This window comes from Mauremys mutica, chromosome 1, assembly GCF_020497125.1.
Source record: "Mauremys mutica isolate MM-2020 ecotype Southern chromosome 1, ASM2049712v1, whole genome shotgun sequence".
In the NCBI taxonomy this organism is placed as follows: domain Eukaryota; kingdom Metazoa; phylum Chordata; order Testudines; family Geoemydidae; genus Mauremys; species Mauremys mutica.
The window spans coordinates 43,688,211-43,716,086 of record NC_059072.1 but is presented as its reverse complement, the minus strand read 5'-3'; the positions used below and the strand labels follow the sequence as shown (position 1 = coordinate 43,716,086).

General features: G+C 38.6%; 1 protein-coding gene across 13 annotated transcripts in view; it reads right to left on the bottom strand.

The window, feature by feature from the left end:
* Positions 1-27,876, bottom strand: part of CADPS2 (calcium dependent secretion activator 2) — a 548,645-nt gene that overhangs the window by 176,837 nt on the left and 343,932 nt on the right. For all 13 annotated transcript variants that reach the window (XM_045031264.1, XM_045031306.1, XM_045031338.1 and 10 more), the window contains exons 9-12: positions 18,185-18,251; positions 7,122-7,230; positions 6,013-6,216; positions 982-1,118 (exon numbers count right to left, since the gene is read on the bottom strand). In XM_045031264.1, coding sequence (XP_044887199.1) covers positions 982-1,118; positions 6,013-6,216; positions 7,122-7,230; positions 18,185-18,251 — 517 coding nt within the window. The remainder of the gene's footprint in view (positions 1-981; positions 1,119-6,012; positions 6,217-7,121; positions 7,231-18,184; positions 18,252-27,876) is intronic.

The window sequence follows — 27,876 nt, the reverse complement described above, 5'->3', positions numbered from 1 at the left end:
GTATTAACTTGCGTGGGCTCACAGTTTTGAAGAGCAGGTGCTAGTAGACTTTGATTTTGATGCTTAGAGCAATTGATCACAACTCCAGACCTCCCAAAGTTAAAAATATGGCACTCTCAGGTTAGGGGATCTCATTCTGATGTTAATAACACTACTTTTACACCTGTGTAATTCCATTAACTTTCATGTAGTCACTCCTGATTTTCACTGTTTTAAATTAAATCAGGATCAGAGGGACAGCTTTAAAAAAAATTACACAAAACAAAACAGGAAAAGCCAAGACAAAAAATACAATATGCAATAAACAGTGAAATGTGAATAATAAATATTGACAAACACTTTCTCACCCCAATTTTCCCTATTAATAATACTTCAGATTTGGGGGAAAAAAACATTCATTTTGGCAGAGTGATCACATTTTTCCTGTTTTCTTTTAATAATTAAAATATATATTTCTAACTACCAATTATTGTATGTAATTTATACAGGATTTATTCTCATAGAGCGAACCTTGGCTCAGCTGATTAAAACCCTCACAATTTTGTTGCCTTTTCCCCCTGTGGTTTTGATTCTATTCTTTGTTTTTAAAACTTTCCTAGTTCATGACAGAAGAGAGGATTACAAGATAGATGACATACTGTCTGACATCTGGCAAGCTGAATTTGTACCTTAAAATGCCTGTACAGGTGTTAGTAAATCCTACCACAGAGGTTTCCATTTTTATTAAAGCCTTCTGTTTTATTCAGCCCTCCCTAGAGGAGCTGATAAACTACAGTTCAGAGTCAGTTTGATTCTATTCTGTTCTCTATTGAGTGGCACAGCAGTAGTCTTCAAGTGTATAATTTTCAAATTTGAAGCCAATCGATTAGAATCCTTTATCCCAACTACAAGCACAGTTATTGAATGAGTCAGGAAGAAAAGGCCACTTTGTTAACAACTATTTCTCACTTTTTCTTTTCTTTTATTCCATTCTGTACTCACCAAACAAGAATAGGAATCATTCAATCTATGATCCAAGGTCTGCCTCTGAAGTAATTTAAAGAGGGAAGCATGGTCAAACTTGCAGGGATTAGCAGAAATACACTCATCCATCCCATGTTTCTGAGCACGATCTGCATCTGTTCAGAGACAGGAAAAAACATACTATACACTACATGTGTATGTATATTCTTTTAATTAATGGCCTATGGCTCTCATAGAATGAAGAAGATTCTTGAAAGCATTAAAAACTGAGGGCTGAATTACATCAACGGGTGCATGCAGGTGACTCCAATTATAGAATCTCGTCTTAAATTGATCTAGCAAATAGTTTTATTGAATTATTTTTTTTAATTGCCTATCACCATAAAATCTGGGCACAACACAGATTAAATGTAACAGTGGGTGTAATTAAGTAACCTGCAACTGACAGCACAAACAGCTCTTTTTCCTTGTACAGTCCCAATCAAACATAAATGATCCAGATAAGGCCCAGAATCAAACAAGTGCTTGACCAAAACCCCAGTTTAGAAAATCTATTTGCAAACACAAAACAGGATATTTAAAATCATTCTGACTGTATGATTCTTTTATTGTACCTTTTTAACCATCACAGATTACAAAATAATCTTATGAGTGTAAACAATTTATTTCTAAGGTTTCTTGTTTACATGAGGTCCTCTTGCTAATTTTAGTAATATTACCAAATAAATAGCCTTCCTCCATTGCAATAAAAGTTTATGCATTTATTTGTCGATGTAGGAAAGAGTATGTCCACTGCACATCAAAGTACCACTCAGAGAAAACATTCACCATTGCTAGAAGCCCATTTCCCAAATGGCAAACTGGAGCAGAAATGAACACATTGGGTTGAGCTAGGTCATTTCCAGCCTTCTTTTTGTACTCCGCTTTTAATGAGACGAACCTAAATGTAGTAATGGCAAAAAGCTCCTTCAACCTCCGAGCAAAGAGTAATGAAAAAAGGGAGCAGTATTTTTGTGTAAATACATAGAGAAAACATGCCATTCCAAATGGCACTTCAATCAAAGGCCCAAATTTATTGTTCTTCACAGATTGCATCTTTCAACGCCTTTGAACCCCGCGGGTTTATCAAAAGACAAGCTTTAGTGATTGCTTTCATTAATGGTATGTTTTGTCAAAGTCCTCAATGTGAATTATCTACCAAGTATGGACAGAAAAAGCCTTACAGTGCCCAAAAGGACTAGTTATGTATTAGCACATTAGCTCTGCTAGATTCTATAGACTATATTGGGGTGAACAGTCCTATCAACTTAAAAATTGACTTTCCCTTACAATAGGATCTCAGCTTTTGTTCCTTCAAATTCAAATATGTCTTTTTATGCTCGTTACTAGAAAACTACAGTCCTAAATGTATCCTAAATGTAATTTTGATAACTGCATGGTACAAACCTAAAATTTCTAAAGAAAGGGAGACAAAAGTTTATTGATTAAACCCAATTATAGAGTCAGGTTCATAATAAAACTCAATATTGATCTGCGGGCATGATGCTAACATAATCAGTCACATTTAGAAATTTAGCCCCAGATCATATTGATCCATGTCAACTCCAACTTTCAGCTGTATTTGTAGATGGAAGAATTATTTAATTCAAGCTGAAGGATCTGCAGCATCATATCTTGAAAAGATGCACAAACTAATTCATATCACTTGGCTTTGCATTGTCAAAGCAAGAGTCAAATCCATGTGACAGATTTCACCAAGGTAGATGTAGCAAATAAACAGTGTGACAGTACATTGATGATTTAAGGTATAAGATGATCATCTACAGAAACAGCAGCATATTATTTCTTAGCATTTAAGAAGCAACAGCATGTATGATTAAACACCTTTTAAAAAGATTAACATTTCTTTTCTGAATACAAGTGGCCTACCATTAATCACAAACTTAGACTGTATTTCACACACAGTAATTTGAAGGCTCCTTTCCTAAATATAAGAAGTAAATAGTTTAAACTTATTTAAAATATTAATTTGAAGAGATACACTTGGGCATCAACAAGATAACATTTGATTCAAAGTATTAAACTATGTTGTGAAATTATTTTGAATATTGTTTCCAAAATGTTCTACATTAATAGAAATATTTCCCTAGACACAATCCATGTCAATGTAATAGATTTTTTTCTGCATTTCTTAGTAACAATTGCTTCTTGTATAAATATCTACTTTGAGTCTTTTTTTTTTTTTTAAACATTACAGCAGGTCACAGAAAAAAGAATACATAATGTTCCTTTGTGCTGTGTCTCTTGTGCATAACATGTACTCAGCAGCAGCTTACTTAAGCTTTTGGGACTTAATTCTTCTCTGCATAATTACAGGTACAAGATCTTTTTTCTTATTTTAAAAAAAGTATATATTTCTTTTGATGCTTAATTTGAAATCAGTGGCGTGTGTGTTGTTACACAATGAGACTTTGACCTAACATCCAGATGCATTAATATGGACAGTTGAACATGTATGAAGTCTCACTGAAGTCAATGGAGTCTGTGATAGCAAACCCAGGCACAGGATAAGTTGGGAAAACCAAAACAAAGTGTTCAGATATACATACTTAATGGTACTTAGTCCCAATACCCATTTCCTACCAATATTTGCATTTTATATTTTTCTTCAAAAGTCAATAAAAAACCTTAATGTACTAATATCAAACATTAAATGGGAAATATACCACTCCAGATTTTTAAAAAAGAAAAGAATAGTTAAAAACTTACCTTTGCCAGCTATAGGGGAGCAGAAAATAATAATTAAAAGAATAGTTTACCATTTACTCTACAGTGTTTACACTCTAGTAACTGTTCATCTTTTCCAATCTTTTCCCCACAAAAATAAAATAAAATAAAGTTGAACTGCATAATTAAAAGCATAAGAACTTGTTTGGAAGATTAAAAGACCATGGCTGTGGTTTCAAAATTCGATTAGCACTACATTTTAGCATTATTTAGAATAAAAATTTGCTTCATCAGATCCTTGAAGCAATGAGTTTGAGACTTTCTGGTTTGCCCACCAGGGTAAAAAAGTGACACCTTGACCACCATAATGATATAATAAAAATGCAATTCCTTTTTAACTTCTATTCACTCCCTCAACTTTATGGAGAAAAAAACATAAGGAGGACTGAAATTGCTCCTGCTTCTTTTCAGTTCATATTTGACTTCCCCGCCCCCAGCAGTACTATCTGTGTCATCTCTGGATTAGGTACATGTGAAATTAACGTGCCCTTTTCTATTCAGGAACCATAAATAGGTTAATTGTTTAATTTAATGGACCACAGGGCTTGGTCTAACTCTCACTAAAAATCAATGAAAAGGCTCCACTGATTTCAACAGGAGTTGATTCAGGCCCTTAGTCTTCAGTGAATGTTTCTGACATATTTGGAAAAAAGAAACTGGTTCACAAATAAAAATAAGCTAGGAGTGACTGAAAATGAAGCACTATCATGGGTCAGTATGGCATTTTTAATGCTCCAAATTCAAATACAGCAGAAGTTAACATTTGATTTTTTTTTAAATAAATAAGAATTAAATCCCTTCCCTTTATATTCTAAAAAGAGCTTTAAATTTCCAACAAAATATTTCCCAGTTCACCTTTATTATACAAAATATTTGTGTATATGTTGATAGAACTGTAATTCATCATTCTGCTACCAGGTATAAGGAAACCCTAGATTACAGAAGACTTTCAGTAGCTATAGGGCAACTGTTAAGAGTATCAGACAAACCAATCTTTTCAAAGTCTGCTAGTAGACTGCTTTAAACTTTTGTGGTCTAAAGAGATGTGGGTATTTATTCAAAGCTGCTCATATTTGATTTTTTTAAAGTAATGTTTTGAGAAATGCCATCTTTTAATTTAAGAAGTAGACCCAGATTCAGCAAAGCACTTATGCACGTGCCTAACTTGAAGCAACCTCACTTATGGATAGGCTTTGCAAAAGTAGAAGTAAAGTAAAACCATAACTTCTGGTTTCACCCAGCTGTTAATATGAAGTCAATGGAAATTCAGCATGTGCTTAAGGTTAAGCATGTGTTTCAGTGTTTGCTCAAGTGGGATGTGTTTAAGTGCTTTGATAAGTCAAGGAATTAATCAGTAAAAGCACGTGTGGTTTATTTGAAATTAGCTTTTCTCTTCAACCCACAGTGACTTCGAACAGAATATGACAGCAGAGTCAGCATGACGTGGGCTGCATCAGAGGGGGTGTGATTATATGAGAGACTGGTAGCACCGCATCTATTCAGGTTGCTCAACATTAGCCATTATAAAATTCTGATTCCAGTTGCTTATAACGCTGTACAACTTCAACTGTTTGGGCTGAAATTGTATATGCTGGGTTTCTGCCTCAGGTTGGTATTTTTTGGGGGAAAACTTCAGCCAAAATGGTTCAGCCATTTCTGAGAATGAGGCTATGGAAAAGTAAGTTTTGCCTATGTTAAAATATTCTGGTGCTTTATTAAAGCTCTAGCACCTTCATGCTTTGTCTGAATGCTTTGAAGATTTAACACATAATTTAGTATCCTCTGGGGATGTATGGAAATCTTGCAGCCCATCTAGGCCATCCACCTCTCTATCTTATGTTTGCATTAACATATTTGAATAATATATTTGGGTGCACAGAAAAGCAGATTATAAACTAATGGATTGATGAAGATAAAATAATGCTTTCCTATTGATCACTGTAATGGTTAACACTCAGAAAAATATATTCTACAGCAAATGCTATCTCCATGGCAATATGTGGTTCGACTTTAGCCTGTATATAGTTAATTGTTATATTTTCATAATTTACAATAGCAACAATGACCTTCAAATCAGACATTCTCTGGCTGTTAATGATACTCTGGGTTAAAGAGCTTTCAGATAAGAACAAACTAGCAGGAAACATCCTCCCTGCTAATCACTCCTGCTTAATGTTCCCTGAGGGAGCCATTCCATGCTTCACTTTTTAAAAACCAAAACAAAAAAAATATAAAATAAAAATAAAATAAATAAATACTTACAAAGCTGTGATAATTCCATGTGGACATTTCCTCCCTTTGGATTCATCTTCTGTGCTTGACTTGCAGGGATGGGTTTATATGACTGGCCTGTTGCTCTGTACATTGCTTGAACCCATAGTATTCTATCCTGGTCATCATCACTGGCAAATATTACCGTATCTCCTTCTTTAACAGCATTGAAAAACATTCGCCCACCCTGAAGACCTGCAAAAATAGATAGCAAAATATCAGTGCACAATGGCATCAGTGATTTTTAATGTGAATATTAAATACATATTTAGTATGTTAACTAACTGGATGCCAATATTTTTAAGATCATCAAATGAATTAAATAGGTATTTGTGCTCAAGAAGCATGACAAAATTTGCAGCACAGCCATTAAATGGTAGTGTGTAGTCATAATATATACAGGCCATGCAAAGATTAATCTGTTTCCCATTGGAGTCAAGAATGAGAGAGACTAATAATAATATTTAGCACTCATGTATCACTTTTCATCTACAAACCACCGCACAAACAAACTAATCAAGCCTCTCAACATTCCTGATGTGTAGGTAATTTTGATCACTCCTATTTTCATGTCCAGAAACTGAGGCAGAGCTGTTAACTGACTTCCTCAGTCAGGATTATAACCTATAAATTCCTGGCTTCTGATTCTAGTATAAATATAGTAGACCATGCCAACTCTTGCAATGTTGAAGTGTGTGGCTTTAGATTAACAGACTTCATTCAGTAGAGTCCTGCTGAGTTCTCTTTGTCAATGTTTACTATCAATACTAACAATATAGGAAGAAAGGGGAAGATATTGGTTTACTATGTTTCCCTGATAGGTGTGTTTTTGTTTTAGTGCAAATGGCTCTGTGACCTTTTGGACACTTTAGTTTGAATTTTTTGATCTTTCTTTTTTTCTTTTTCTTTCAACAAACTTCCTTCTTTCTAAAGCATGATTTTCCTACTTGAAAATCTCAGAGGAGTAACTGTAAAACCTTCAGCCGCTGACAGAAAATAAACGTTATCATATTGACTGACAGAAAAATCAAAGATAATAAGTAAAATGAATTTGCTGTTGTACATACTCTGTAAAACTTTTGTAATAGCATGAAGTGTACCTGTGTGAGGAGCTGTATAATCCACAGTGTATCCTTCAAGCTGCATTAATTCCTGAGGCTCAGATTTCTTTTCTCTGTAACTGCACATTGCAAATGTGTACTGGCTTACCTGAATAAGAACATGAGTTTTGGTTTGTTACATTGCATTTCATATGTTTACATGCCAGATGACAATTGACTGGTGTTATACAACACAAACAAGACACATATACAGAAAGCAGAAGAAATGCTACTTCACATCTTCTAAATGCTCAAACCAAGGGGGTGAGAAAGTGCCATAAGTCATCCTCTGAAGAGGATCAGTTGCCAGAAGACTAAAAGCAGACTACCTTGTGGAAAAGAAACTGCTGACAGAGGGAAATGCATACAATCAGCCAGTGGGGATAAATGAGTGTGCAGTCTGGTCACTCCTAATCAATAGAGGTAAGAGCTACCTATAGTCTGTAGTATGGGGAGGAAGAGAACCCCAAGTTTCACATGGGGCTGGGTGGAAAGCTATGGTGGAGCTTTTGAATTTTTATCTAAATCAACCTTTTCAGGTTTCTCCATTCTAGACCCAATCAGTACATCATTCACTAACAACCCTCATCTGAAGTCACATTTCAACAGCTGACTCCAGCTGAATTCAATGGGTTCGGCAGGTGCTTAGCCAAATTATGCATCACATCGGGAAAAAAAAAAGGCAACAGATCTCTATCTCAGTACATTTTCAAAACGGTGCATGTACATTTTGCTGTGTGATTTTTACTGGAATTAATCAGAGCTTTGACATACTCAGAGAAAAGGTGCAATATGAATGTAAAGTATAATAATAATGGAATGTGGGTAGCTAAATTCCTGTACACTGCTTTGAAAATGTATTGCATTGTTTTAGTTATTATTTGTTGTTTTACAGTAGTTTTAAGGGCCCCCAAAAAGATTGGGCCCCATTGTGGTAGGGGTAGATGCACATAGTAAGTGAACAGTCCCTGCCCACAGAGTTTACACTCTAAATGAACAAAACAGACAAGTGGAATATGATCCCATTTTACAGGGGAAACTAGGGACAAAAAGATTAAGTGATTTATTCAGTGTCGCAAAGGCAGTCTATGGTGAGACAGGAACAAAACCTAAATATCTTGAGTCCCAGTCAAATATCTTAACCACAAGACCAACCCTTCTGTTTAATTTTTCACATAAATGAACTAAGGATAAATTAAACTATAAAGTGCATATGTACATATATGAGATTCTGTATGTAGATTTTTTATATTATCGGTTACTTAAAATACTTATTTAATTTAGTCTGATACTTCTATAAATATTAAGATGAGCAACACATGCTAGCTAAGAGCCAGATTCTTTTACTCACACTGAGCAGCAACCTTGCTCCTCAAGCTTGGTCCACCAATTTAAATGGGATTGCCCTAGGAGTAAGGTACAGCTCAACATGAGTAAGGGCCAAATCTGGCCAAAATGATTAAAATTTTCTTTCACACAGATTCATAGATTTTAAGGCCACACAGGCCATTATGATCAGCTAGTCTGACCCCCTGAACTACACAGGCCATAGAACCTTGCTCGGGTATGCAGGAAGCCCATACTTTTTGTATAAGCTAATGCATATCATTTAGAAAGATAATGAGTCTTGATTTACAAAGACTACAGGTGATAGAGAATCTACCAGATCCCAAAGTATGTTGTTCCAACAGTTAATTACCCTCACAGCTAAAAATTTACATTTTATTTCTGAATTCATTAGCTTCAGTTTCCAACAGTTAGATCTTGTTGTGCCTTTTTCTGCCTAGATCAAAGACCCATCTACTAAAAGAAGAACTCTTCCACATTCAGATACTTGTAGACAAGGATCAAGTCACTTAACTTTTTCCTGGATAAACTAAATATATTTTGTATTTAAGTCTCTCAACTAAAAGGCATGTTTTTTCAGACTGCAAATCATCCTTGCAGCTCATTTCTGAACCCCTTCTAATTTTTCAACATCCTTTCTGAAGTGTTGATACCAGAACTGAGACAACATTCCAGTGATGGTCTACTAATGCCATATACAGAGACAATACCACCTCTCTACTTCTACTTGATATTCACCTGCTTATACACCAAAGGATCATATTTGCTCTCTTAACTACAGCATCATACTGGGACCTCACATTCAACTGATTATCTACCATGACCCTGAAGTCCTTTTCAGCATCACCAAATCCCAGGATACAGACACCCATCTTGTAAATGTGACCTACAATCTTTGTTCCTAGCTGAATGTTCCTGCATTTGGCTATACACTAAAACACAGGTTGTTCTTACCAGCTGATTCAGTTTGTTCTGTATCCATATCGGTCTTCTCAGACTAGCAGCTTTAAATAACAATATCACACCAATGACTTGCATCATAGAGGTAGTTAGTAATTAACTAATCGTTATAATGTTTATATTCCAGTTTTCCTGCAGTTACTGTACACCTGTGAAGACATTGTGAATTACTTGGTACTAGGCTGACTGCTAATATCTCCTGCATGGTTTTGCATCACAAGGTAGTCTCCCATGGACTGTGCAACATAGGCCTGGTCTACACTAAGAAGGGGGGTCGAACTAGGGTACGCAAATTCAGCTACGTGAATAGCGTAGCTGAATTCGAAGTACCCTAGTTCGACCTACTCACCCGTCCAGACGCGGCGGGGTCGAACTCCACGGCTCCCCCGTCGACTCCGCCACCGCCGTTTGCAGTGGTGGAGTACCGGAGTCGACCGCAGCGCTTCTGGAGTTCGAACTATCGCGTCTAGATCAGACGCGATAGTTTGAACTCCGAGAAGTCGAACTCACCGCGTCGACCCGGAAGGTAAGTGTAAACCTACCCATAGTCTGTTGGCTTTACTTGCATTTTTCTAATGGGACATTCCTCAAAATCAGCCCCACATTTTAGATTTTATTTAAAAATATAAAACCTAAATCTTTTCAAATCCTAAAACAAAGAGAATAAAATCACTAGAAAATCCTTCAGAAAACATGAGAACACAGGAATTGCCTTATTGGATTATATCATGGTCCATTTAGTCAGCTACCTATCTCTGTCAGTGGCCACATAAGATGCTAAACAGGAACATCATATGGACAACAAAACAACAATATGCTCAGGGAACAAATATTTAATAATAGGCTCTTTAACATAGCTGAGAAAGGTATAACAAGATCCAACGACTGGAAGTTGAATCTAGATAAATTCAGACTGGAAATAAGGCATAATTTTGAGAGTAATGAACCACTGGAACAATTTACCAAGGATTGTGCTGGATTCTACATCACTGACTCCTTTTAAATCCAGATTGGATTTTGTTCTACAAGATATGTTTGAGGAATTATTTTGTGGAACTTCTAAGGCCTGTGGTAGGTTAGATGATCACTATGGTCCCTTCTGGACTTGGAATCTACACATCTATGAAAATATACATTTTGTTGTTTCATCATAAACAAAAGCTGGAAAAGTGGTGAAATACATTTTCAAGTAATTGGGCTAAAGGAAGTCTCCCCTGATAATTCATCAAATAACTGTCAAAAATGGAAAGCCTGAAGTTAGAGACAAGATATTTTCAGATAAAAATAGAACTGATCTATCTTCTTAAATAGCAATATTAGGTTGTAGTGCTTAAAATGTAATGAAAGACTTGTTAGTGTAAAAAACTTGCTTGAGCCCTGACAACTCATGCAGCAAGCCCAGAGGTGCTAGGGCTATGAAATGCCAGGCCTAGAGGTGTCAGGGCTCAGCCAGGGCAAGCTCTGGCACAAATTAAGCACTGTTAGGTAGGAAGAAATGTAATTTTTTTTGTCTGTAATTGGAGTTCTCTGAAGGTCATAATTTCCACAGAGCCAAACATCAGGGTCTCATACATATGTTTAATTAGCTTGCATGGTAAAGTTTATTTATAACAAAACATAAAGCTACTAAAATTTTGTGTTTATTACAAACCTGAAAATGGGCTGTAAAACAATTTCACCAAGGTATACCAATTTTTAAAAGGAGACCCAGCCCATAAGGTGAAGCATTCCCCACCAGAAGGCAGGGGGAAGGGAGAGGGAAGATTTGGGGGACATATGGCTCCAAGTTTTCCATATCTTCTCATCAGTTCCAGACTCTAGGAGGTGGAGTATAGGGTTCAAAGCTTGACTACCAGGTGGGCATGAGCACACTCTGGCAATACCTTCATGGTCCAGGACCACAGTTACAGAGAGAATATGATCCATAATTGATCAGTGGATCAGGGCCCAAACAGACAATTACCTATAGGGATGGGTAGGGTTGCCAACCCTCTCAGTTTCGCCGGGAGTCTCTTGGAATCACGCTCTATCTCCCAGAGGCTACTTCAGCCAAATTGGGAAATTTTGGGCATTAAGAGTCCAGTGCAGCAGCAGGGCTAAGGCAGGCTCCCTTACCTGCCTGGGCTCAGCGCCGCTCTCAGAAGCGGCCGGCATCATACCTGCAGCCCCTGGAGGACAGGAGGTTTCCACATGCTGCCCCCGCCCCGAGTGTCGACTCTGCAGCTCCCATTGGCTGGGAACTGTGGCCAATGGGAGCTGCGGGGGTGGTGCCTATGGGCAGTGGCGCATGGAGACCTCCTGGCCCCCCACCTAGGAGTCACTGACAGAGGGATGTGCCAGTCACTTTTGGGAGCCGCCTGAGGTAAATGCTGACCTCCTCACCCCCTCCCACACTCCAAGCCCCTGTCCCAGCCCAGAACCCGCACCCCCTCCTGCATCCAAACTCCCTCCCAAAGCCCACACCCTGCACTCCAACCCCCTGCCCCAGCCTATTGCCCGCACCCTGCACCCAAACTCCCTCCTGGAGCCCACACCCTGTATCCCCTCCCGCACCCAAACTCCCTTCGAGAGCCCTACCCCACACCCTCTCCTGCACCCAACCCCCCTGCCCCAGCCCAGAGCCTGCACCCTGCATCCAAACTCCTTCTGAGAGCCCGACCCCACACCCACTTCTGCCCCAAAACTCCCTCCCAGAGCCTGCACCCTGCACCTACCTGCACCCAAATGCCCTCCCACAGCCCGCACCCCATGCTACCTCCTGCACCCAAACTCCCTCCCAGAGCCCACAGCCCCTCCCACACCCCAACACTCTGCCCCAGCTTGGTGAAAGTGAGTGAGGGTGGGGGAGAGCGAACAACGTGGGGAAGGGCGGATGTAATGGGGGGCGTGGCCTCGGGGAAGGTATGGGGCAGGGGCGGGGCAAGAATCTTTGGGTTTGTGCGATTAGACAGTTGGCAACCCTAGGGATGGAGAACGCCCATGGTCTGAGGGAGTTTTGAAGATAGGTTTTATATATACAGTACCTAAAAAACTAATAGGAAGGAGTGGATAATCAGCAGGTACAGAGCCACATCATAAAGGGTGCTTGAGGGTTATCGTTTCCTAGGGAATATTTAGAATTGTTTTAAAAATAATGTAATTCAAAATCCTAAAGTGGTGCAAACTGTTAGCCTATGTAACATTAATAATGTTAACCTCCCATTCCCTCCTACTGTCTGTTACACTCATCCAATGAGTTTTGTCTTCCATGAGATTTTAAGATTTTTGAGTTGGTGACCAAATCTTCCTATGTATTTATACAATGCCCAGCAAAACTTGACCCTGATCCTGATTTGAAACTGTGGGCACTATAATAGTTTATATAAATCCAAATAATAATAAACATATAAAAGTTAATTAAGTCTATTACAATCTATAAACTATGAAGGCTGCTGATGTACGATTATTGAAATATCACTGACGGACAATTGAGTAACTTGATCTGCTCAGCTAAAGACATGAAGGTGTTTGTATATTCCAAAAACATTGTTTTAGTTGCATCAGCTTTTGTCTCATCAGGAATCAGTGCTCCTGCCACAACATTATTGTTATTAGTGTTAATTATTTTTGCAGCACTCAAAAGTGTGCAAGGTGCTTAGTAGAACAAATAAGAGACAAGTCCCTGCTAAAAAGGGCTTACAATAAGGAGGAAAGAAAAAAAATCCTATTTTTGTTCACTGCTACTCTTTTAAATGTATGTTAAACCCTCCCTCACCATTCTAAGCTAGAGTAATGCTGTGTATTCACTTGGATATGAACAACACACTCACAGCTGTACCCATCTGGCATGTAATTTTGAGCTCACATTTGCTATCTTTCCAAATTTTTTTTTCATGAATCACATACTGCCGATTACAGACAGACTTGTCAATAGCCACTGGTTCTAATTATAGTAATGATCCCCCACCACAGAAAACTCTGTGATTGAACCTAAGCCACAACCCCCTTCCCTATACTCCCATCTGGGTCACTACAGATTCTCTGTGCTATCTCACAACAAGGTGGCAGATTGTTTGGGCTGGAATTAGGGAGGCACAGGTGTTACCACCTGCTATAAATTCTTTAGTTACCCTTTCTATTACCCTTATGTTTTACTGGCTATTTAACTGATGCAATCATACTCCCAAGCACAACAATATACTGTACTGCTAATAACAAAATCCTTCTTACAGTATAAAGGTAAAGCAAAAAAAATATATTTAACCAAAAATATTTTCAAATTGTAAAAGTTCCTAGTAAAAAAGATTTAAAAATAAATCTAGAAAATCAACACTCACTGGGCTCTGTGATTATAAAGTGTGTTTCCACTTTCTTTTGTAGTAGTCACATTTTTGTGCATAAAGTCTATGAGGCCAGGATTTCATGGACTAATGCACTATGAAACCAGTGTTATACTTGAGATACATCAATGATATTTTCATATTCTGGACAGACAACTTAAACTCCCTCACAGATTTCCACCACAACTTCAACAACCACTACCCACTCATCAAACTCTCTCTAGAACACTTCCACACCAGGATCAACCTCCTGGACACCACAATCAACTTCAACAATGAAGCCCTACAGATAACTATATACAAGACACCCACAGGACCACCACACCTCCCTTCACTGATCCAGTAACCACCCCAATCACACCAAAAAAGCTGTTATCAACAGCCAGGCACTTAGATACCACAGAATATGCTCTGAGGAGACAGTCCAGGATACACACCTTTACACACTTAAAACAGCCTTCAACAAACAAGGACACTCCACCAGAGAAGTAGGTCATATCATGGAATGAGCCACCCAAATATCCCACGAGAACCTGCTTCATTATGGGAAAAAAACTACTCTGACCACACACCCCTAGTTGTCACCTACTACCCTATGCTGGGACCCGTATGGGACTATCATTAAACAACTACAACATATAGTCGATGGGGACACCATCCTGAAATATTGCCAGAATCCCCTCTTCTGGCCCTCATACAAGCCCACAACCTCACTCAGCTCATCGTCAGAAGCAAAGTCCCCACAGACGAGGACACAGCAACTCGAAGTGGCACAAGATCCTGCCAGAACAACAGATGCAAAACCTGCAGACATATCTCCACTGCTACCAATATCCCATACAACACATCTTTCAAGATCCAGGGGTCCTACATGTGCCTGTCACAACAGGTAGTGTACCTCATCCAATGTACTACATGCCCCAATATCAGGTATGTGGGTGAAATGAGACAATCACTACGCTCTCGAATGAACTCATACAGAAAATAATAAAACACAAAAGCACCATATCGCCTGTGGGCAATCACTACATATTTGACCTCTCAATCTTCATCCTCAAAGGAAACCTGCAGAAAATCTTCAAAGGATGAGCCTAGAAGCTTTAATTCATAACTTTGCTAGACATTGAAAATGATGGATTTAATACAGATACTGGATTTATGGTTTATTATAACAATCTGTAATCTACTAGCTCTCCCCACTCCCTTTTTTTCATCCTATGACTGTAGAGGTATTAATTGGCCACTTCACCTTGAATGGTCTCTTAGAATGTGCCAACTATTTACTTTAAACCAGTGATTTTCAACCTTTTTTCATTTGTGGACCACTAACAAATTTTGAATGGCGGTGTGGATCCCTTTGGAAATCTTAGATATAGTCTGTGGACCGCCAGAAATCTGTGGACCACAGGTTGTAAACTACTGTTCTATGGTAACAACAACCTTTTCCAGACCCTTTAGACATAGTCTGCTGACTCCCAGAGGTCACAGCTCTAAACAATCTGTTCCAACTTGTATTTAGCTGAGATACTCTGAGTACCTTTCCCAGACCTGAAGAAGAGCTCTGTGTGGCTCAAACGCTTGTCTCTTCCACAAAAAGAAATTTGGCCCAATAAAAGATATTATCTTACTCACCATGTCTCTCTATGCATAAAAATGTGCACCTCCTGTGTGGCTCATGCCCTTGTAGAGTTCTGCTACCCAGGAGATAAGGTGTAGGTACTGTTAGTTCATTGAGAAACTTGAAGAGCATATAAGAACCTTCCTCTTTTTCTTACATTTCTGAGATAGAGCTTAGTTTATTTGACTGAGTTGGTGAGATGAGACTACAGAAAGCTACAGAACTCAACAATATATATAAAACTGAAGCTACTAGTTTACTAGTTTAAATTTTATAGCTTGGTTGAATGTTCATAGATTCATCAATTTTAAAGCTAAAGGGACCACTGCAATAATCTAGTCTGACCTCCTGCTTAACACAGGCCCATAGGATTCCCTGAATTCATTTCTGTTTGAACTAGAACATATCTTTTCCAATCTTGATTTAAAGATCTGTAGTAACAGAGAACCCCCCATAACCCTCAATAAACTGTCCCAATGGTTAATTACTCCCACTGTTAAAATCTGTGTCTTGTTTCTAGCTTGGATTTATCTAGCTTCAACTTCCAGCCACTGGGTCTTATTATACCTTGTCTGCTAGACTGTAGAGACCTCTATTATCAAATTTCTGTTCCTCAGCTAGATATCTATAGATTGTGATCTAATCACCCCTTAGCCTTCTCTTTCTTAAGTTAAATAAATTGAGCTCTTCAAGTATCTCATTATAAGGCATGTTTTCCAACCCTTTAATCATTCTCATGGTTCTTCTCGGAACCCTCTCCAATTTATCAACATCCTTCTTGAATTGTGGACTCCAGATTTAGACACAGTATTCCAGCAGCGGGTGCACCACTACCAAACACAGAGGTAACATAACCTCCATACTCCTACTCAAGATTCTCCTGTTTGTACATCCAAAGACTGTGCTAGGCCTTTTGGCCACAGTGTCACACTAGGAGTTGATGTTCAGCTGATTATCCACCACAATGCTCAAATCTTTTTCAGAATTCCAAGGATGGAGTCCTTCACCCCGTAAGGATGGCCAACTATCCCCTATTCCCACACAACTGAGTCAACACTGTTTCACGGATTTCTTGTAGGCATCATAGAGGAAGTGGGTCTTAAGGAAGAGAGGGAAGTGAGCCTTACAAATTATTTCTCAATATAGGAAGTGGTTTTAGTCAGACAGACATTACATACTTCTTCCTGTGTCAAATTCATCCCTAGGTGGCTGAAGAGGGAAGTCCAAGCAAATCTTGCAGCCCTTATTCAGTCAAAATTCCTAAGGATTTCTTTGGCAGGTCATAAAGACAGCGAGATTTAGCCAACATCTCTGAGATAACAAGAGCACCAATATCTGGGCAGATGGACTTCTGGCATTTAATGATGAAAAGAACAGCTACGAATGAATTACAATTATAAGAGAAATGTTTCTCTATTTGGCTTATTGGAAGAAGAAAATATTGCCAGATCATATGCAAGATAAAATATCAGAACTGTCTGCTTTTTCTTCTTCTCTAAAATATAAGATATTGTGCCCCTGTTGTTTTCCAGTTTGAAAAGAAGGATGGATAGATAGCCGTCTAAAGAAGTGACTGTATTTTAAAAGGAATAAACAATTATATCACAGAACAGAGGTCGTTAGAATTTCCAAATACTCAAGAGCCAATTGTATCCACCCTATACTATTAAATAGCTCAGTGGTTTGAGGATTGGTCTGCTAAACCCAGGGTTGTGAGTTCAATCCTTGAGGGGACCATTTAAGGATCTGGGGCAAAAATCTGTCTGGGGACTGATCCTGCTTTGAGCAGAGGGTTGGACTAGATGACCTCCTGAGGTCCCTTCCAACCCTGATATTCTATGAATATGCAGAGATACAATTTCTCAATAAAAGGGACTAATCACACTCTCACATCAGCATCCTGCACAATCAGCATTACACACCAACATCACACCTGAATAATAGTTCATGACCATTTGTAAACCATGTTGAAGGCATCTATCATATAACTGAATTTTATGTGCTTAGTGCTTTAATGATGTAGGTCAAATGGATATGAAAGAGACAGAAAGAGAAGGGAGGATCACCAAGAACATCAATAATGAATCAATACAACAGGTTGATATGCATTGTTACATGTTTATTTCAAATCTTTCACCTGCACTGATAACATAAGGCAAGTAGCATGTATAGATCACATCAATAAACAGGGCCTGACTGTACAGCTAATATTAAATTCACACAGTTTCTTCATATAATATAATCTTGTTGATTTTTGTAGCTACTTCATGTTATGATTTTGTCATGCTGACATCATGCACCAACTTTACTGATATGGGCCAAAATAAAGCACTGATGTCTAGTGCAGAAGATCATCACAGTTAGAAAATTATTGTAATGCTTTTCCCTAGATTCTAGCTTGAGAACAGAGAGTGAGAGATAATTGAAGTTAAGTTTATTGGACTCAGCTGGTCTCTGAGTTTGTCCCACAACCTCTCCATCCACCCCCCTAGGCCTGCTAAGGTGCTCACTTTCTACATGTCTAGAAGGTCCACAAAAAGGAAGAGAATAGAGCCTGGCAGGAAGAGAATTGAGCCTTTTTGTGAGGTAGAGGGCAGCAGAACAGGGGGGGCTACAGGAGGGAAGCATGGGGGAACAGCAGGATGAGAGGCTGCTAAAAAATCTGGAGGAGTTCTGTGAACATAAATGGAAGGTATGTATTTACAAAGGAGAATACGCTGCTTTAAGATTGCAGAAATCACAGGTAAGATGTTACCGTTCTGAGAGTACATTTCCAGAAATTTTACCATCCAAACTTGTTAGACAAAGAAACTACTAACCTGAACAAGAACAAAGTAGCGTTTTTTCCATCTTTTCCAAACCTTCTGTCCAAGAGCATATAAATACCTGCCAAGTTAAAAAAAAGAGAGTCATCTGTGAATAATCAATGTGATATAAAGAGGAGCCAATGAAAAAAATTATTCAACTACTATCAAGCCTTCCTTTAAATTAAGCATTGTCATCTCCAAACAGAAGTAATTTTCTCTTACATTTTTAATGACTTGAATAAATAGAAGTGTGTAAATATTCCTTTTCACTCAAAATTAGACTGTAATAAAAAATATGACAAAGGGAAACAGATACAAACTGAGTGCATTGATATTTAAAAAGACTAATCTGCTTGGCTCTTTTATGCAAGCAATTGACACTGGGAAAAAAAAAAAGGAAAGATAGAATAGAAACACGAAAGCAATTTAGAACACTTATGGCTATACACACACACACACACACACACACACACACACACACACACACACACACACACACGTGTGTTTTTGTCAAATAATTAGACTGCAGGCTCATCTTTTTCCTCCAGGCAGATTTACTTTGTATTTCTAATTTTTTGCTGTTACTTCTTCAACACGGTGAGTGTGGGTAAGTTTTGTATAACATCATCCATAGTGCCAAGATGGGAAGATGTTCAAATATAAAACTGCCATCAAGGAAACAGGACTTCATTCTCTTTAATGTAAATAAAACTGAGGTTCCCAAATACAGATTCACCTGGCGTAGAGAATAAAAACCTGGACTTCTTGTTCCCAGGGACAGAGAATTCAAGACTTTGGTGAAAGTTTGGGCAGAAGAGCAACACTGTAGTTATCTGAGAAGCAGCAGAAGGGTGCAGACTAGCAGCAAGTTAATGATTATCAGACTCCTAATCATGAGGAGGACAAGCCTGCTCATAATGTCAGAGGGCAAAAGAAGGTGGTCTGAAATGAACATCCCCAACAGCCCAGAAAAGCTGAGAGCGCGCGCTCCTTGTAGAACCTGAGGGAGAACAACGCAACCCTCTGCCCCAGCAGCTGGCCAGGAGCCTGCCAGACTGCACTGAAGATAACTAGTATAATTCATGGAACCAACTCCTTATACAAAACTGCAACTCAGTGTCTGGATTTGATGGGGCTGGACTCACAGGGCATTCCCCAGAAAAGCATATACTCAGGGGTATAAACTCTGGTGAAGGTGCTGAAGGCCTCACAAAAATTATGGATATAGAAGAGGAACCCAGAGTCCTAGGCATCGAAATCACTGCCAAAATGAGAAGAGTCCTCAGCACTAATGGTGCCATAGCAGACATCTCAAGGTCACAGATTTTTGGATTCTTGATCATGCATTTTCCTTTTCTGACATAGTGATGGGAACTCCAGTCCCAAACACGAGTAAGCACTTCTCTCTCTTTTTCCTTGAGTCTGAGGACAACCAAGAGTGGTATTAAAGAGTCCTTGAAATAAAGACCCACATGAGACTGTAGAAAGCACTGCAAACTGACAGTCCTGGGTTAAAGCACTGAGGAGAATCATGGTATCAAGAATCTGACTGGTTTCAATCCTGAAATTCTGCAGCAGGAGGTCTGTCTACTTGCAAGTAAGGAGGGTGGAGGCTAAGTTCTCCTGGTGACTGACAGGGCTAGTTCTGCCTCCAAAACTTCAAGCAAGGCTGAAAACTCACTGTAGGACTGAAAACTCACTGTAGGACCTGTGGACCTTGCCTCACTAAGAAAAGGTAGGACATGGGATGGAAAGTGCCACAGAGGGGCTAAGAGGTATGCTACCCTACAAACTATCAGCTGCTCCACAAGAAAAATCAGAGAGGCAGCATTAACTCTCCTCTGTGTATTCTATGTCTCAGAGTGTAATGGGATCACTGAGTTCACAATAGCACAGGGTCGTCTTATAACATGCAGCCATCGCTGTGTGGGAGTACAGAGGGGACAGCTGCTTGAGGTCCAAGGGGTTGGGATTGTGGTTCCCTGTGGATCTCTGGTTTCTGGTGTCTTTTTGGGCTCAATCCCCTGTGTTCTGCATCCTGTCAGCAGTAACTTGTTCCTTCCACTCACTTTTGCAGGGGACAGAAGAAAATGCTCTTGTGTTTCTAAATAGATTCTTGCACTGTATAGTTATTACAGGTGAAGAATATAAACTTTTGCCCACTGAGAATGTGTAGGACACAACTGTTTTTTAATCAGACTGTGATCATTTTGTTATATCACACACTGGACCTCTCTCCTCATTATTAAAACATGGAGTTATCTTCCCTTAGTTCATACCCTGGTACAAATGTGTAAGAATTCTACTTAAGTACTGTGGGGTTTTTTGTGCTGGTGAGATCAGACAATTTGGTTTGTGTACCAGAGGTTTGTTTGCAGGACTGCTGTGTGATTGTGTTCTGGCTGAATACTCTAGAGCCTGCTGTGTAATTCCCATCTTCTCTCAATTGTATGATTATCTTAAATTCGATAAAAAGAAAGTTTAAGAAATAGGGTGTGTAAATCAGACCTGTCAGAGAAAGGGCATACTGGGAGCATATATTTAACTGTGTTTTATGTGAGAATTTTTAGTGTTTGCCAATAATATATGTATTTACCACACAGAGTGCCAGAAACATACTCTAATGTGTAATGTGACTTGTTTTACTTTTCATATATACTTTAAAAGAAGTAAGCACGTTCCCCTAGGTTGGAACATTCATTCTTTTTTGCCAACACATACCCATTCTTCCCCCTTGTAATTTCTTTCATTTTAATGATCATGTTTGGGGGAGGAAAAAGTGTGAATGGACATGTCTGAAGAACAGTAACTAAAACATCTACAGAATACTGCTCTCATCCTTGGGGACAAAGGAGACCACAGCATAGCTCAGGAAAGGGGGTGCACAGGTGACCTTTGTGATCTCTCAATTCTGAGCCTGCCCTCTGCCAAGCTAGTCTTGTGGCATAACTCAGAGGAGCCATGCTTTAACCCATGCTGCATGCCAATGGCCTTATGTGGCCAACACAGCAGCTAGGAATAAACAGCTGGAAAGTGCTGAGACACAGGAACGTCGTGACCATGTGAACTTACTGCTGGGTGTGGCCCCTTAGTGTATGTTTACACTGCAATTAGGCACCTGCAGCTGGCCCATGCCAGCTGACTGGGACTCAGGATGCAGGGCTGTTTAACTGTTGTGTAGATCTTCCGGCTCAGGCTGCAGCCCAAGCTCTATGACCCTTCCACCTTGCAGGGTCCTAGAGCCTGATCCCAGACATTTACAGTGCAATTATACAGCTCCTTACACTAAGTCCCACAAGCCTGAGTCAGCTGGCCCAGGCCAGCCACAATTGCCTAACTGCAGGATAACTCTGAGACGGTTACAAAGGGAGCCATCTCTATGCCATCAGAGGATCCCCCAACTCCAGGATAATCCTTTCACACCCAGCAATGCTGGTTGTAGGCCTAGAATCCATTAGGGTTGCAGCATAAAATGAACACCCCACCCTAAGGGTTTTCTCTGAGACCAAATGAGTATGGCACTGAGAAATGACAATCATAATTGTATGATGATCCATGAACATTTGATCTCTGAATGAAGTCTTCCTATAAGAAAAAAGGTGGGGTTTTTTTTTTTTTAAACTTCTCTTCCCATTCGGTTGTTTACAATTAAAACTTCTCTTTGATACTCTTTTTTTATTACTGTCACTTAAATGGGCACAATGCTCACAATTAACAATCAACTCAAAACCAGTTCAAAAATATAGGGGGAAAAACCTATATTCCTCTAGTAAGTCCAACCAATGTAAGATGTTAAATACCAGCTTTCTCTGGGGAGTGAGAAAGAGGGGGAGGAAAACGCTGCCTACTTAACTTTAAAATCTGCTGTTCTTACATAGGATTAGGTAACAAAGAAATTAGCACTATTGACACAAAGCAGGGATTTAACACAGAGAAGCAAAGCCTTATGGCATTTGGTTTTACAAATCACTATGAACACACAACAATAATCTTAAACTAGTAATCCCGCTTCCAGTGCTCTCTGTAAAGGGAAGTGCTATTTCCTACCGTAGAACATTTCAGTAATTACCAAAAACTATGTCGTGTCTTCATGCCACATGGGAAAACTCCTGTGGTACCATAAAGAGTTAAACGTTTATTCTGTGTGGAGTAGCACTTGGAAATTTCATATTAGGAATTTATAGGAATGTTAGTTTATGACAAATTCTGGCCAGGGCTCATTGGGAATAACTGTAAAAAGGCCAGCTCCCAGAGGTGAAAGCAATACTTAATTTGTGCCAGGGCTGAGCCCCGGCACTTCTGGGCTTGGCAGTTCATTGCCCTGGCACCTCTGGACTTGTCAGTTCATCGCCCTGGCATTTCTGGGCTTGGCACATCATTATGAAACTAAAAAAATTGCTTGAGCCCTAGCAGCTCTTTCACTACAAATTAAGCACTGAGTGAAGGAGACCTGGGATTTCACTGGCAGACCTTGTGCCTCTGGGAGAAGGGAAGACCTGAAGTCTTTGCAAACCAAAGTGTCCCTCTTAGGACCCTCTATACTCTCACAAGGGAGAAGGGCCAAAAGGCTCAGAAGTGAGCTGAATCACAGGGGCTAGGCTTAGGAGGGCCTACTCTTTGTTATTAGTTATATGGTGGGAGCCCTGTAATCCCACGTTGGACCCAGTTAAATGCCTGGGATATGAGAGACAGGGAGGGCATACTGCACCCCTGCCCTTCGCTCAGTTAATAAAGTTGCAGCTTGCTGCTTAAATCTATCCCTGTCTGTACCTTCATTCATTTACACGTGCTGATCAATCATTCCATGCACAGAATATGCCCTTAACACTATACCTTGGGGTATATGCCCTTTTGATTATTTTCGGCCATACTGAAAACGACACAGCAGTCATTCTCTCATAGATTCTCTCTCTCTTTGGGAAACACTGATATGATATTTGGGAATACAGCTGATATGATATTCCTCAAAAATATTGCACCATTTACTACATGTAGTCTCTCTCTCTCTAATTCTGGTTCCACCAAAGAGATTGTCAAAGGTAGTTCTTGAATTATTACAATTTGGCTACATATTTAGATGGAGGCCTCTGAAAAAACACAGTTACATGTTGCTTATTACTAAATAGCTTCACCTTCTACTCCATTTCTCAAGATCCACTTTTGTTACAACACCTATTACAAACTGGCCAGCGTTCAATGGGTAGGCTGAAGGCAAGTTGGGAAAAGTTGTTATTTATTGATCTATGTAATCACTAGGGTGACCAGATGTCCCGATTTTATAGGGACTGTCCAGATTCTTGGGTCTTTTTCTTATATAGGCTCCTATTACCCCGCACCCGTCCTGATTTTTCACACTTGTGTCTGGTCACCCTAGTAATCACAGAATTTCAAACACACAAGTATAAAATCTGTACATATATTAACAATGTATATACTTGATTGTCCAGCTCCCTCAACTTTTGTATATTGGCTCATTTGCTTAGTTTGGCAGCAATCTGAGACTAGCTCAATGGGGCCCCAATCAGAATCAGGGCCTTTAGATGATAAGACAACACGAACATAGATAAATATTAGTAGTAGTAATAATAATAGGGATTGAAATTCAACACAAAACTATTTAGAAAATAAAACCTTCTTAAACATTTGCTGTTTTAATAATAGCCTTGAACACTGTTTTGTCAAACGGACAAGCTATATTTCCCTTTTATTTTTCAATCCACATAAAGAGTTGAGCTGTAGAACTCAGAATTGTATTATAATCAATTAAGTCATAGATTAAAACAATCTATTCTATGCTGTTTGCAGTATTTTTTCCAACAACAAAAATACAATTCATGCACATTTCATGGAATTTTTATAATTAATTTTCTATATAAGATAAAAACTGTGATGGATGCTGATTTTATTTATATAACAATGTAAGGGCAGTCAATATCCTTTTATCTGAAAATCAAAGAAATTTACTGAATGTTGTACTCCTGAAATATTTGCAATGAGAAAACTGACATTTTTGATATACAATAAACTTAAAGGTTTTTCAAAGTACATATCCACATACTACAAAAGTTCAAAAGCATATTGTTAAATATTGTAATTTAGTTTCAATTATGTGGTGGCATATGTGTCAAAAATGAAAGAGAGGATGGCAGATTATTTGCACTAAATTCATGCTGTGAGAGTTCAGGGATTTAGTTTTTGATGAAAAATCAGCACTAATGAATAGCTGAAAAATCTAATTGTGGGTGGAATACTGGAACTATTCACTGCTTGAAAAAAAAGGGAAAAGGGACTTATTACTTCAACACAGATAATTTTTTAGTCCGGCTTTTCATTCTAAGGAATGAAGCAATCAATTTACATCTTGAATGATAAATCCTCTACTTTTCCAAGGCTTCATTTATCACAGACAATGAAAAAATACATAAAGAAAAATCAATACATATAGCAGTTTAGTCCAGCAAAGGGCTTTCTTAAAGAGAAACCTCAGTCAAGGTTGAAAGAGCAATTAATGCAGTCTCAAAAATCTGGGCCATTCTGATAGAGTTCAGTTAACATGTGGCAGAAGTAATCATCCACTTGTGAAAATGATTTTCAGTTCATTCTCAAACACCTTTCAGACACTCATGATCCCATTTAACTGACAACAATACAGGCTATCTGTGGGCATCATTGCATTTGATGTGAGAACCAATAGGGACCAAATGCCCACAGGCACTTTCAGTCATCACTGCACGTTCTGTGTTGCTTGCATAAAAGGAATCTTCCTTGCACTGCATTCCTTCTTTTATTTAACCCCACAAGATTAAGCCTTTTTTTTTCTTTTTGCCTTCAGTTGAGGATGAGAGGCACAACCGATGCAAGACAACAATATGACCTGGGTCATCAAAGCCTAGTAGCAAACATTCTCAGATTGATTTCAGTACTTTCTGTGCTCTTGAGAAAGAGGACTAAATAAACCGTCAACAAATGAAAACATATCAGCCCAAACTTCTATTGTAATTATGACTGCTAAGGATGCAGAAATCTTGAGAAATGTCAAGTAATGTAAGCATCACAACTGAGAGGGAACATAGTACTATTTATTCCAATGAGCAATAGTCTCATAATATGGACAGAAAAAATGTGATTTATTTTGAGCACCTTTTCATTCTATTTACATTTCATTATAAATACAGTATTTTGATTAATACAGGTGCACTTAAGTATCTGTATATTCTTGCATACATTTTTATCTGAAAAGGTCCGTTTACCATCTTAATAGCCCCATCCAACAACATTTTACCACTACTAAATAAGCATTACTGGACTTACATCAGCTGTGAAATAAATACTATTATGGTTTGCTAATTAGTACTTGAACCTATGTAGTACTGTAAAATCAACTAAATTTATTAACTGAGCATTCACATTAAAGGTAAAAAGCATTCTTCGACTTTGAAAGGACCTCCAAGACAATAAAAAAGTGATTAATATCCTTCGTATGTGTGTATACAACATAAATGTGGGTAGTGTTCCAATAACAGGAAGCAGAACATTATGCACATAATATCTAACTTCCCAGAAAAAGGCTTTGCATTACACATTTATAAGAAAAACCATGACAGAGACATGACAATAAGAAATTAAGACAGAACAGTTATTTTTACACCACCCCCCCCGCCGCACCTTTTGTTCAATGTGTATTTGAAACTGTTGGGAGGCCTGGTGAGAAAGCATGAACAACAGTGTTTTCACCAGGCTGGTGACACACACCCCTATTTCCCTATCTGATCCAGCTCTGCTATTGGTTGAAGGCTCAATTTGGGTAAGGTTTGAGGAAGCAACCAGAAGATATAAAGAGGATTACAACTGCTCCTGTGTTTGAAGGAGTGTTCCTGTTCTGTGTTATTACTTCTCAATGTGGGGGTATTATTGGTGAACGATCACAGAGCAGTGATGTCTAAGGAAAGTTTTCTTCAGCTTCCGGCTTGGCAATTCTGACCACTTCTTTGGATACAAACCTGATTAGTTACCCGTACTTTAGTCACCTCTTGATTAGACTACTACAGTGCACTCTACAAGACTACCCCTTAAGTCAACCCAGAAATTGAAGTAGGTACAGAGGATTGTAGTCTGTAGCGTATCTCACAAGCAGCACATGACACTGATCCAGTTGATTTCAAGGTATTGCTGAAAAGTTGAATTTGACCTATGAAATCTTAAATGGCTTAGGACCTGCCTATTTGAGAGAATCTCTTTGTCCCTGTGCCTGTGTCAGCAAAAGAACTTCACTGAGGTTTGGCCTAGAAAATTAGGTCAGTTTAGCCATAACAGTCAGGGTTGTGAAAAATGCACACCTGAGTGATGTTGTTAAACTGGCCGAACTCCTTGTGTAGATAGTGCTAGGTTGACAGAAGAATTCTTCGGTGGACCTAGGTACTGCCTCTTGGGGAGGTGGATTACCAACGCTGACAGGAGAACCATTGTGCCACTGTAGTGTTTTAAGTGTAGACATACCCTTAGAATCTGTGGGGTATAAAAGAGAAGGAACCACCAGCAGGGTGTTGTCTATGAGGGACACTGCTTTAAAATTCATTCCTTTCTCCTCCCTGATGCAAAATAGCCTGATTTTATATAGCCAGGGGTTGGGAAGGCCAAGTAGGTACTGGTAGAAGTGGTGGAATGTTTCTGGGGTATTGTTTATATTTGATCTATCTAGCTGGTTATAGGGAAGCTGACAGTTTTATCTTTACAAAATTCTACTTTTAATTACATCAAAGGCACCTATAATCCAGGATAAGTGTTTTTAATGTGAGTTATAAGTAAAATTAAGTAATAAAATAAGTAGATGTGTATAATTCCACACTTCCATGATATGGACTGACAAGATTAAGTGAGTCCAAGATGTTCTTATTTTAATTTCCTGCACAAGTATCACAGTATTTTTTTTTAATTATTTCTTTCAAGTAACTCTCTTTAAATGGGTGTCATAATATTGAAAAGTTGCATCAGAGTGTGCTACAGGCTGGCAAATTCTGCTGTATCTGGTATCTTCTATTACTACTTTGAAGTTAGAAGTTACAGTTATAAATCAATCTAGGAGTTTAACTCAATTTGTGCACAAAGATTTATTCAGTGTGTTCGGATATCCTGTAATTATTTTTTAAATTCTTAGTAAATCAGATTTTTTTTACATAAAAAGCAAAAGGAAATTAATTAAAAAACCTATTTGAAAACATTATTAAAGTTTTGAAACAAATCAATGAAACTAAAAAGTTCTAAATTAAAACTCTCATTATTTCCTTAACAAGAATAGCACATGGCATTTGAATAATTCTTTACAAACATTAAATAATTACTCCTCATTAACACCCCCAGAGTCCAGGGAGGTAGGTAAGTACTATTAAAATCTCAGTTTTTCAGGGACAGCAATTGAGGCAGAGAAGTTTAGTAAACTGCTCAAGAACACAGAAGGAATCTGTTACATCTGGAATTAGAAATCAAGAGTTGCTTGTTCCCAGTCTTGTTCTGACAGCTATTCCATGCATTTCAAAGACCTATAAACCCCACTCAGCCCTCCCATTGCACAGGTGCCAACACACACTTGAAAATCATACACAGAATAAATTAGACATACTAGAAAAATATCCAAATAAAATCATGAACTAAACAAATGCTTAACTTTCACCATTCCATCAGGCTTCTTTCTATTGCTCCCTTTCCCC